This window comes from Prionailurus bengalensis, chromosome A3 (genome assembly GCF_016509475.1).
Source record: "Prionailurus bengalensis isolate Pbe53 chromosome A3, Fcat_Pben_1.1_paternal_pri, whole genome shotgun sequence".
Taxonomy (NCBI): domain Eukaryota; kingdom Metazoa; phylum Chordata; class Mammalia; order Carnivora; family Felidae; genus Prionailurus; species Prionailurus bengalensis.
The window spans coordinates 61088395-61101822 of record NC_057354.1 but is presented as its reverse complement, the minus strand read 5'-3'; the positions used below and the strand labels follow the sequence as shown (position 1 = coordinate 61101822).

At 42.8% G+C, this 13428-nt stretch overlaps 1 protein-coding gene across 3 annotated transcripts in view; it reads right to left on the bottom strand.

Moving 5' to 3' along the window:
* Nucleotides 1-13428, bottom strand: part of CRACDL (CRACD like) — a 139573-nt gene that overhangs the window by 33365 nt on the left and 92780 nt on the right. For all 3 annotated transcript variants that reach the window (XM_043603193.1, XM_043603192.1, XM_043603194.1), the window contains exons 3-5: nt 13050-13218; nt 6133-6268; nt 5621-5782 (exon numbers count right to left, since the gene is read on the bottom strand). In XM_043603193.1, the coding sequence (XP_043459128.1) occupies nt 5621-5782; nt 6133-6268; nt 13050-13218 (467 nt within the window). The remainder of the gene's footprint in view (nt 1-5620; nt 5783-6132; nt 6269-13049; nt 13219-13428) is intronic.

The following is a 13428-nucleotide window of genomic DNA, read 5'->3' as shown; positions in this document are numbered from 1 at the left end:
CTGCCTTCACCTTCCTAAGCAGGTATCTGTGATTCAGACAAGAGCCTCTTTCTCTGGTGAAACAGACCGACCCGATTTCTCTAAGAGCAGCCTTGGTCCTGAGAGGGTGGCCCAAAGGTGTGATTTTACAGGCTGGGGCAAAAGATGTGCCAAGCCCACCACCCAGCACCCCATCGCGGCAGCTGCATTTCATTCATTCTAGAAGGTTCCTGTATCTTCATGTGTCCTCTTGGAGACATAGGGCTTTAAGTTTCCATCTGTAGTTACAAATATTTTACTAATTTATACCTCAGCAGGGAGGCACTAAGTCAGGCAAGGGCAAAAGTGTTGTCAGAGAGGAAGGGGATTTGGGGAGTCACGTGGAAGGATGAGTGCAACACGCTGTTACCTGACCACTGAACTTGGCAAACTCCATGACTGAGTGAGGTCTAAGTGGGTTCTGCCACAAAGACATTTGTCAGCATGAAATAGTGTGTGTGTGTGTGTGTGTGTGTGTGTGTGTCGGGGGGGGGGTACCCATTGTGCAAACACAGCCCAGATGAGCGAGGAGCAGGGAGAGAATCCGGGAGGTGCTGGGCTTCAGTTACAAATCTACCACCTACTTCCGTTCTACTGTGGTGCTCAGTATTAGGGTCAAGTTTACATTTTCCCCCCAATGTTTTTTATTTGCCAAATTTTATATGTTATACACACAACATTTACTATTGTGACCACTTCTAACCACACAGTTCAGTGACATTAAGTATACTCATGTTGCTGTGCAACCATCTCCAGAGCTTTTACTCTTGTAAAACTGAAACTGCACCCACTCAGCAACAATTCACCACCCCCCACTGTCAACTCCTGGCCACCACCACTCTACCTCCTGTCTCTATGAACTTGACTACTCTAGCTACCTCACACTGAGTGGAATCATACCGTATTTGCTTTTTTTGTCTGGCTTATGTCACGTTGCATAATGTCCTTAATGTCCATCCATGTAATAGGATGTGTCAGGCTTTCCTACCTTTACAAAGCTGAATGATATTCCAGTGTATGGAAATACCACATTTTGTGTATCCATTCATCCATCAATGGACACCTGGGCTGCTTACACATTATAGCTGTTGCAAATAATGCTTCTGTGAACATGTGTGTAGAAATACCTCTTCAAGAACCAGCTTTCAATTCTTTCAGGTATCTACCCAGAAGTGGAACTACTGGATCACAGAGTAGCTTTATTTTTCATTTTTTGAAGAACCTCCATGCTGTTTTCTACCGTGGCTGTACCAGTTTGCATTCCCACCAGTGTACAGGGGCTTCAATTTCTCCACATCCTTTCCAACACTTGTTATTTTCTGTTTCTTTGATAGTAGCCATCCTAATGGGTGCTGTGTGTTCTTTGGAACACACATTTTAACTTAAGACCATAATTTTATGCACCTCACAATGATTTAGTAAGCCCCCATGAAAATGGTCTCCTCAGGGGAGGCAGCAAACAAGATGTGGGCAGCAAGTGGACTCACAGGGGTCTGGGTACATCCTGCTCAGCTCTTCCACAGCCCTGGAGCCCCAGACAGAGCAGGCTCCAGTAGCCCCTGCTAAACTAGGGGGGCACCAGACGTGTGTCACTATTAGAGAGACAAGCTGAGGCAGGGATTGTCCTGCAAGGGAACTTCCTCAGAGAAACGTATTTTCCCTGTTAACAGAAAGTTGTATTTTCTCCTGCAAGTATTAAGTTTATTCCTGCCAATTAGGAGAAGACAATTACTAAAATGAAGGGGAAAGCGTTATAAATGGACCTAATCTATTTTAGTTCTCTTGTTTCAGCGACTTGTGTTCTTACGGGAATAAAGCAAGAAAAATTATTTAAAAAAATAAACCACAGGGCTCCCGGCTTCCTCTGTGCCTGTGGCTTTGGCTTCCACTGCTGTAGCTGATGACTCAGGAAGTCACCTAAGATTGGGCAGATGACACCTCTCCCAGGCAGTCCTCCCTCAGGGTCACTGGTAGAATGGGTACATTCCAAAAAACATAGAGAAGGCTTCTTCATTTTCACCCTTGTCTAGAGGAACAATGTATATACACTTGGTAAAATTTTGGCTCTTGTTTTTGTGTTTTTCTGACTGTTGTTTTTTTCTGACTCAAGAGACCAGGCAAGATGACCTGCTTTGCAAATGCAGTGACTCTCGGGTGAGAATGATGACATCTTCTGTGAGGACATGAGATGTGGTCAACGCCCCCGCCACACACACATCCCATTAACCCAAAGGAAAAACCTTCCCTGCCTCCCGTCCACTAGCTTTGCACTGTTTGAGCAGACGGTCCTGGGTTCAAACCCACTCTGGCCCCTGCATGGGTGACGGTGGGGGGGGGAGGCAGATCCTGGCAAGGAGCTTAACTTCCTAGAAACTCTGACTACAATGACCTCTGTCCCCACAAAATCCCTGCACTGGCTGTCACGGTTGGTCTTCCTACTAGGGCACTGAACTCTCACTTCTCAGTCTTTGCTGTCATTCGGAGAGTTCTTAGGGCCTGAAAAGACCAACATCTTCATGACTGAGGAGAACGGTGAGTCCAGTGTTTGATCAGAGAAGCAACTATGCGACTTGGGGTAAGGTCTGTGGGTACAGTACAGGCTGGGAAAGCTGACCTGGATTTTTGTCTGTGGGCCGGAAGCATTCACACTTGCATTGCTTGCCCCAGTTGCCCAGTTTGACCTGAAATCTTTGCTTCTGGATGATTCTGGAAGTGAATGATTTAAAAAGTCTAACAGGAGGCCCTTCGTTGGAGGAATGTGACTCACATGGGAAAACGGCCTGGAGTTCAGAGGCTTTTTTGGGGGTGAACCTGAGTGACAGCTGCTTTACAGTGTTTGTCCTCAAAGAGAGGGGTTCACAATTACCTCACCTGTTAAATTAGTCAGTAACACCTTCCTTACAAGACTATTGTTACACATGGAAAACAGAAATTTCAGTCCTGGCACATGGTACTTGTCCAACAAATAGTAGCTATCAAAAAAAAAAAAAAAAAAAGAGAGAGAGAGAGAGAGAGAGAGAAGGGGGGTGCTCAGCCACTGAGGAGTGGGCTGAGGGAGGCGCACGCAGGAACAGGCCACAGACGTGAAGTAGAGCCAGTGGGACCTTTCTGGGCAGGAGAGGCCTGCTGGCTTTGCACTCCAGCTGGCCTTTCCTGGTGCGGGAAGGGGAGGCACTGACCTACCTGATCTCACGAAATCCTCTCCAAAACCCTCTGAGGACACAGATTCCTACAGGTGACAGAACCTGCCCATTGGTAGCACAGCAGTGTGTGTGTTTCCACCAGAGACATGCTGTCTCTCCATGTTACCTTCCCTCATCCCCCAGGATAAAGACAACTTGCCAGCTTGCCACCCTCTACCCAGTGTTTCCTACTTAATGGTAGGACACTTAGCAGATGGCTAGTTTGATGTAATTTTACCATAAAAATCACCACGTTTCACCAGTTGTTACCTAATGTGGCAATGAGATTTTAAAAATAATTCCATGCATTTCCTGAAAAACTCATCCATCAGGAAATATCACCTTGGTCTTATCATGAAATACTTGTTCCTGGAAACCTTGTATCAAAATAATCTTTAAGTTTTTCTGTCAGGCATGTGGGCTTGTGTAAGGAGTCATCAACAGGAAAAAAATTAAACAGCTCACAGTCCCATCCTGGTGGGATTTAAGGTACCATTATATCAAATACCATGTGTTATGTAAAAACACTTTAAAGGCTGCATTGTTTCCCCATCTCAGTCAGTCCATTGTGCCCAAAAAACTTTTAGGGCATAAAATATGATCACCGTGTCTTCAAAATCTTGATAATAAAGATTATATATATATTTTTAAGTCTTAAAGCTTCCAATTTTAGGTTCCTGTGAAGCTAGTGGCTTGTTCATACTCAGAGCACTGTTTTCTCAGTAACATAACCACCATAGGAGGGACACTGAGAAGGATGAGGCCATAGCCCTGTCCAGTGTGAGTGGCTCCCAGGCAACTAAAGATAGAATTTGTGCATCATGGTGCTTTGCAGGTTTGGAGTTGGGCTCATGCCCTAATGAATGGAATTAGAAACTACCTGTTATTCTGTACTTTCCCAGTTCAATGCAGAGAACCATGGTGCTGTGAGAGCCAGAGAACTGTGGGATGGAGTGAGGGCAAGTCAGTCAACTATGGCTCGTGAGGGTCATCTCCCCAACACATGGCCCTAAAACATACAAAGTCACATCTGGTCCTGAGGCTGGGGACCCTGAAGCTGCACATCTCAGAGTACAAACATGGGTCTTTCACATGTCACCATAGGCAGCAATAGCCTGTCAAACCTTCCCTTCCAGTATTTTAAGGTATTAAGGGGTACAGGGTTGGCTCAAAATCCAGGAAATAGGCCAAATCATCTTCCTTGTCTTCTCTTCCTTCTCTTCGACATGGGAGAGCAGGTGTGGGTAGCTCACTGTCCTCAGACTCTGCTCATGGAGAAAGCAGGGACAGGTTCACCCTAGAGCAGAATTCCAGAGAAGAATTCTCTAGCCAGCCCTGAGTAAACCCCCAGCCCTGGGGCTTACTTACATTCAGCTATACCACAGTCCTTCCTCTGCCTTTCATCAGTGATGCTCTGGGAACCCACAACTACACATAAATTAGGTAAATATTCTTTCCCTTGTTTTTGGAGGGGGGCTTCTGGATGTCCAAATTGAAGTGACCACTGAGTGTATTTCAGATCAGCACAGAATCTGCAAGATGATGGTTCACAATGAAACCCTGAGATTTACTGGGAACAGCTTTTGACCAGGGCACAAGTGTAGCTCCAAGAATGCACAGGGCAGGTGGGTGGCTATAAAACATGGACTCTGGCCTTAATTTGTTTTTCAAGTGTCAGCATTACACATAGAACTCCAATTCTATCCAGCCCTCAGCAAGTCTTGTCTAAAGGGAAAAATGATCATTTATGTACAAGCACATTGTATGGGCTTAAAATGGTGGCACCGTGAGCAGGGTGGCTTATACAGGAGAAGGAGCTCAAGTTTTCTACCTGTTTTCTAATGGGGAAGGGTGTTATCCATGATCAACTCCCCTGCCCTACTGAGGTCATAAACACCCCTCCTGCTTGTCAAACTTTCCCTGCTTCCCTGTTTACCTACATCACACCTCACATTCTAACCCTAGATCAACAAGATCTCATGGTCCTAAACTCAGATCTGAGAGTCTAGATGAAGTCATGAATGTTCACCACTCCCTTCTCCCTCCAGCCAAATGTCATGACAACAGAAAACAGATACAAAGGTATTTCCCTTGTTTGGAGATAGGATGCCCAGTCCGGTCATCTGCCCAGACAGGAAAAACCAGGTAAAGGGTTGATTGTATCTGACCTATAATCATGATGAAAAATGTTACCAACACTATATCTCCTGACAAAACAGGAATTTCTGCCAAAGAATGAAAACAAATACAGTCCAAGGACTGACGGTGAGCTCCCACTGTTTGGGTCTGGAACACCTCCTAGCTGCATGGACCACGGCCACACCCACCCATGGGAATCTTAACAGGGGCCACCAGAGTTCCCGACTGTCCTCTGCAGTGGGCGCAGACAAAGCTGCGAGGTGGTTCAGGCTGTCACTTGCCTTTATGGTTGTGCCGGGACCAATGTCATGCAGGGACATCTCTGGGGGGCTCCTGGGCAGACCATCATCCTCAGAACTCATGCCGGTGTCATCTCCTCGCTTGGCAGGAAGACCCCCTGGAGGAGGGGGTGGCCCCATTTTCACATTACACTGTATTTTTAACTAGATTGGAATAAAGAACATTTGCTCTTATTTCCATCAGCAACTTTTTATCAACAAATCTTCTTGCTCCAATTCATTCCTTCAGGAGGTACTTTCAACACCTCTGCCTGGTGTAGCCTGGTGTAGCAGATGGAAGCACAAGAGTGTCTGCTACTAGCTCTCTTGCTCTCATCTTGAAAATGAGTGCTTATAACTAGGCATGAATCAAGATCCAATTGTAATTAACTTGGTGTGTCTGGAATGCAAATATACTTTAAGATACGTTAAATAAACCAAGCAGAAATAATTTTAAAACTTATTGATACATCTTTGACATACATACCAAGTGTCACTGCCAAGGAAAACTTTACCTGTAGGGCTTTAATCCGGTCACACACATTTTCTTGGGAAAACACCCGCACAGGTCGAGTAGGATCCTGTCCAGACTCAGGAATGAAAATACTGTCATGTGACAGGGCCCGGCTGCCCAGCGCACCCCTCGACTCCCTAGGATAAAAGAGGCACTGTGAAACTCTGTTCTCCTCCATCTCTCCCTCTGGGTGCTCAGGATGAACAAGGGGGGTGGGGCTAATGGCACATCATACAATAAGCCTTCGGTTACATTTCTTTTTTAACAGCTTCTGACTCCAGTTTATCCCAACCCTGTCAAATACCACAGTCAACTATTAAGAGCATTGCAGAGATAGGAATTTTCCTAACAGATCTGAAGACTGTGTGAATTCTTTTCATTAATGGGAAAACCAGGGTCTGACGAGGTGTGAGGTCCATGACAGCAAGCCTGTAGAAAGGAAGGGTTGGCAGGGCTCCTCGGCTGGCTGTGGGGTTGCACAGAAGACTGGCATGGATGTCCAGGGAAGATGAAATCATTCCTTGTGGGCCAACATGCAGCCCCTCAGTGGGCTAGAGGCTGTTTTTGCACAGCAGGCTGAGGGCCTGTCTGACGGAGGCATCCTTGCAAGGTGGTCCAAAACACACATCCACAGGCTGGGTTTGAAATGAGAATTGCAAATCTGCTAAGCCATGCCCTCTTTTCATTACCTGATATGATCTGTGCAATCCAGCCTGTGTGCCTAGGTCCTGGAATACAGATGGTGGGCATTTCTGTCATCATCATCTCAGCCTCTGCCACAGCTCTGAGCTCAAGACTCCAATTCAGAACTGAACCCAAAGGACTCATTTCACAAAATGTCCTAAGAGGATGTGAGAATTGGTTGTCAGATTTTCCTACTGGCAGTGACTGCCTGAACAATAGATGGAAGGAGATGATTGAGATCCGATGATGAAGGAAGGAAGGCCCGCCCCTACAGGCACTGGCCATCTTGTGCTCCACACTCCCCCACCTCCAGGCTGCCCCAGGCATCCTGTCCTCTGTGAGGCATTGAGCACTCTTAGGGGTGGTCCTGCTCCACTGCAGATCACATTGTGTTGGTTAATGATGCTTTCCAACTTCTTTCTAGCCCACAGTTGTGAGTCTGCAAGTGGGGAACCTATGGCTCCCAGAAGGATGTGTCCTTACACTTCTCGGAAGGCACCAGGCCAAGTGAAAGAACTAGATGGGCCCTTCCTGCCAATGGCAGCTCTTGTCACAAAGATCACAGGCACACCTGGGTTTCCTTCCTACAGTAGGGTAGCCCATGGCCACGCCCACTGGAAGTCATAACCACTGCCTGAACACCTCCACTCTGGGGATGTAAGTAGGAGTTGAGACAGCATGAAAAGGCCTCTGCCTTTTCAACGATACACTGGCAAAAACACAAAATGTCATACGTTCAAGGCCATTTGCTACATTTATAGAAGCAAAAGACTATCATCAACCCAATGACCTTCAGTAGGTATCTGTATAAACCATGGAAACTTTGCAGCTGACCAAGTAGGTAAGGGGGAGCTCTGTACATAGGCAGCACCAGACTGCACTAAGTGAAAAATACAGCAGAGTGCAGAACAACATGTCAGCTCTATGTGGGGAAGGAGTGTATGACTATAGGTGAACATATGTGAATAGATGTGTTGTTTGTGCATACTTTAAGAAATAAAAATAGAGAGATAAGTAATAAATGAATAAAAATAGTTATCTTTAGGGGGAAGGACAAAACAAGATTGGGAGACAGGGTTCCCAGGTACTTACTTGTACATTTACAATTTTGTCTTTGAAACTATGTAAACATTTTATGTAGTTAAAAGACAAAATCAAACAGAAAGGGAAATAAGATAATCTCTAAAACTAGAAAACAAACGGAAACAAAGAAGCCTAATTTTATATCACATTGTTGGCATAACTGTACAGAGAAAAGAATGAGTTTAAGTGATTTTAATTCAACATCCAAGTGGCTTTTGACTCTACGTTCGTAATAGGATAAATTCCAAGAACAACAAAAAAATGAAAACAAAAATCAAAAATAAGAAATTGTACTCAGTTTTATTGGTAGCAATATTGATTTTTAAAAACATTTTTAAAGTTTATTTATTTATTTGTTTTTGAGACAGAGAGAGAGAGCAGAGAGATTGGGAGAAAGAGAATCCCAAGCAAGCTCTGCACTGCAGAGCCTGACACAGGGGCCCTAACCCACAAACTGTGGGATCATGATCTGAGCCAAAATCTAGAGTCAGGCATCCAACTGACTGAGCCACCCAGGCGTCCCAGTAATATTGATTTTTAAAAAGAGTAGAGGACAATCCTTATAGAGTGTAACCTATACTCTAACCTATAACCTAAAGCGGGGTAATGAAATTATTATTAGTATACTGTACAATAAAGAAAATGAAAAATTTTGTTAATATCACTAGGAACCAAGATTCCTAGTATAGAAAATAGTGAATTCAAATAATCAAAGTAAAAATTTTGTCTTATTAAACTTGAACTGGAAATACCAGTGAGTTAGTGATTTATTTTTCTCTTAAAACATATTTCCTAATATACCTACTGAAGAAGTCTAGAAGCAATGACAGCCAACTAGCAATCATCACCCCTAGCAGCCAGAATGGTCTCTAAAGACCATTTCACACCAAAAAGAACCAGGACCATGTGAAGAGATGTCTGATACTAGGTCTAGGATAGGAAACGCACAAAATAAACCTGGGATTTCTCATTGTACAGGAAAGCAGGGGAGATTCAAAGACAAATGGGGTCATGTCAAAAAAACCCAGGAACTAATTTGAAGTGACTTCCAAAGTGCAAGATGAGACACTATGAGCATGAAAATGAATAAAGGCTGTCATGGTTTAAAGCAAATCAAATCTATAAAAATCCATGCACTCACAATGATGTAAAAAAAAAAAAACAGAAAAGATAAAAAACAAAACTCATTGGTCAGTGTTGGAAGTTAGGGTACCAGCTCGGGTACCAGGTCAATACTCTGAAGGTAGATTGGTAAAAGGAGAACAAGGCATTATTCTGCCTTTCCTGGAAAAACTGCATGTCAGAGAAACCAAGGAATTTATGGAGGAAAGGTCTCCTTCATGAAAAAAATTCCAGCTAATACATGCAGAATGCATGACAGGATTAGAGAAAACACCATTGTGCAATAAAAGAATGGATCCAGGCAATGACCATAAGCAGGTGTTAAAACCACCATATGAAGGTTTGTAGAGCTATCACACTGAGAGAGACCCCCTGAACCCACTGCTCAGTCTTAGTGTCACGAGAAGTGGGGCAACCGGAGAGTATGTGCCTCATGAGGTGATGTGACAGTAAGTATCCAGTACCACCTTGAACCTAAATCTAATTAAATATCTAGATCCATCTAACATTTTGCAAGAGATTCAGAGACTATAAAAATGAGTTCAATCATACCAAGAGAAAGAAAATACAGAATGTGGGATATTGGCCAGAGAAAATTACCCTGCTTCTCCATCAGATCAATGACATGAAACAAAGCAGGGTGGCGGGGGAGGAAGAGGGAAAATCGTTACAGATTAAGAGGCTTAGAAAGCTTAACAACACAGACACAATAAATGGGTGTCAGCGTTTTGAAACCACAGGGTCCCATGTGGTTTGCCAGCATTAATGTATGTTGGCAAATGGAACTATTTTGCCCATGGTGATGGATGAGAAATTGCTGTAGAGTCTAGAAGGCACACACACAGACTCTCAAAGGGGCTAAAGACTGCCCCTAAGATTTTGTCCCTTACATAGTCAATTAATTTATAACAAAGCAGCCAAGAATATACAATGAAAAAAGGATAGTCTTTTCAATAAATGGTGCTGGGAAAACTGGATAGCCACAAGCAAAAGAATGAAATTGAACATGCAATTTCAGTTTCAGTATTTTTTCATTCTACCCCATAAAAAAATAAAAATGGATTAAAGACTTGCACATAAGACACGAAATCATAAAACTCCTAGAAGAGTTACCACATAGATAGTAAGTGACCTTGACATTGGTGTTGGCAATAACTTCTTGAATTTGACACCAAAAGCAAAGGCAACAAAAGCAAAAATAAACAAGTGAGAATACATCAAATTTAAAAGTTTCTGCACAGCAAAGGAAACTATCAACAAAACGAAAAGACAACCTACAGAATGGGATAAAATATTTACAAATAATATATCTGATAAGAGATTAATATCCAAAATATTAAAAAAGCTCATACAACTCAATAGCAAGAAAAACCAACAACAATCCAATTCAAGAGGATTTAATTGTTTACCCAAGAGGAGTCAAACAGACATTTTCCCAAAGAAGACATATAAATGGCCAACAGACGCATGAAAAGATGCCCAACATCACTAATCATTGAGGAAATGCAAATATCAGGCCCGTTAGAATGGCCATCACCAAAATGATAAGAGATAAATGTTGGCAAGAATGTGGAGAAAAGGGAACCCGTCTGCACTGTTGGCGGGAATAGAAGTTGGTGCAGTCACCATGGAGAACAGCATGGAAGCCCCTCAAAAAATTAAAAATAGAACTACCACAGGATCCAGAAAGTCCACTGCTGGGTATTACCCAAAGGAAATGAAAATAGGATCTTGAAGAGATATCTGCATTCCTATGTTCACTGCAGCATTATTCACAATAGCAAAAATATGGAAACAACCCATGTGTCCATTAACAGATGAATGGAGAAAGAAGATGTAGTTTGCATGTGTGTGTCCACATATATGTACCTGGGATATTAGTTAGTCATGAGGAAGAAGGACATCTTGTGGTTTGTGACAACATGATGAACACTGAGGGCATTATGCTAAGTGAAACAAGCAAGACAGAAAAAGACAAATACTGTATGATCTCACTTATGTAAAATCTAAAAAAGTCAGACTCATAAGAACACATAGTGGATGGTGGTTACCAGGGGCTGTAGGCTGGGGGAAATGGTACACACTTCCAGTCATAAGACAAAGAAGTTAGGGAGATCTAAAGCACAGTTTGTATAGTACAGTTATAGATAATACTATTGTATTATATACTTGAAATTATTAAAAGAGTAGATCTTAGATGTTCCCACCTCAATAAATAAGTAGTAATTAAGTGATGTGATGCAGGTATTAGCTCTACGGTGGTAGTCATTTTTTAATATGCTTGTGTATTAAATCAACACATCATCCACCTTAAACTTCCACAATGTTATACATCTATTATTTTTCAATGAAGTTGGGGGGAAAACAGATCTTGTCTCATCCTCTGTGCTGTTCTCTAAAAACACTGTACTTCCCGGGATTCATCAGACCCCACCACTAAGCCTCCTATCCTAGCATCACTCCAGTGAACTTTGACCAGTAATTGAGGACCTGGCCCCTGGTGGGAACATAAAGATAGAAGGGAAACTGTCCCCATTTTCCATGGGCTCCAGTGACAAAGAGGAGACACACAAGTAGACAGGTCATTTCTCACACAAACACACACACACGTATGCACACATGCACACACCATGCTCGCCTCTCTGCTGTGTTCCTGTTCCCTGGATGGAGCAGCCACTGTGTGTTCTGGTAAAGAGACAGGGTGTGGGTGGGGAAAGTATTATAATTTCCCTGGGGCTGGCCCAGTGAAGACATTTAATAATTAGCAATATGATCATGACAACATCTCGCGGCCCAAGGATATAGAGCACCCTGCCTAATAAAATGTGTGTACAGCCCTTCCTTGGTACTCTTCATAGATTGCTATGTGGGTCCACCCTGCTCCTTGCTAGCACCAGGAAAAACAGAAACGAAAACAAAAACCCTGAAAGAAAAACCTTGAATCTTTCCTCTTCAGTCATTTGGTGCCACCAAGTGGTCAGTGTAATTTCTACTCCTCTAAAAACAGGCAAGGAACTCTTAAGAGTGTATTATGCTAAACAAAAGAAGTCAGTAGGAGAAAGACAAATATCATATGATTTCACTCGTATGTGGAATTTAAGAAACACAACAGATGAACATAGGGGAAGGGAAGGAAAAATAAGATAAAAACAGAGAGGGAGGCAAACCATAAAAGACTCTTAAATACAGAGAATAAACTGAGGGTTGCTGGAGGGGAGATAGGTGGGGGGTGCTAAATGGGGATGGATATAAAGGAGGACACTTGTTGGCATGAGCACTGGGTGTTGTTATATGTAAGTGATGAATCACTAAATTCTGCTCCTGAAACCATTATTATACCATATGTTAACTAACTTGGATTTAAATAAAAAAATTTTTTTTAAGTTTGCATAGCAACAAAATTTTCCCCCTTTTATTCACAGAAATAACTGCTGGAAGCATGTGTATTATAACTATATTTTGATGAAGTACACGTTCTAAAAATAAGGATTTCTTCACTAGATTTCCCCAAATTTTCATACTTATTGGTTCTGTTATATCTAACAATACTTCTGGATGATTTTTCTAAGACTGAACAGCAAGAAACCTTCCCTCCGCCCCTCTCTCCTTCTAATGGAGAATTTTTAGGTCAAATAAAATAATGGTGTATATCCTAATCTTGCCACTTTCAGTTGCAGGACAATGGGCAAGTTCTCCAAAATGTCCCTAAAGCTTGGTTTGCTCATTTATAAAGTGGCAGATCTGACCTCCTATCCCATAGTGGTTGCAGACTTCTAATAAATACAGCACCTGGGACATAGCAGGTACCTGTTCATGTTTTCCCCTAACTTTCTCCATCCCTATGTAAGAAAAGACAGAATATACAACCTCCTTGGAAGAGCTTCCAGTGGAATTCCCTTGGAAGGAAATATACTCACAAATCCAGTCAATCTTCAAGACCATGAGACAGAGTATTTGGGTCCTCCTATGCTCCCCCCAACCCCTGCTTATTGGGCCACATGTGCCTGAAGGATGGACAAGGCAACTTACTCGAGCTCATCCTCTGAGTCATAGCCCACTGGCCCTGACTCAATGGCAATGACCTCACTCTTCGCCTGACTTTGTTTCCAGGTGCTATTTCCTGTGGAAGATGGTGATTCCTTTCTCTTCTTCTTCCCAAAGAACTTCTTAAATGTTTTGAACTTGGACTTTTTCTTCCCTGTGCAGAAAGAACACATGTGAGTACTTATGAAGCATGTGCAAGGTGTGTACCAGAGAAGGGCAGAGAGCAATATTTCTGTCTGTGTGTCAATTATGCACTCCTGGAAAGTTCTTTTACTACACAGAAATACAGGAACTACAAAGAGTGCCATTTTTGCACACCTGAAAACAATCCTGATTTGTTTATTTTGGACATTTCATAAAAGAG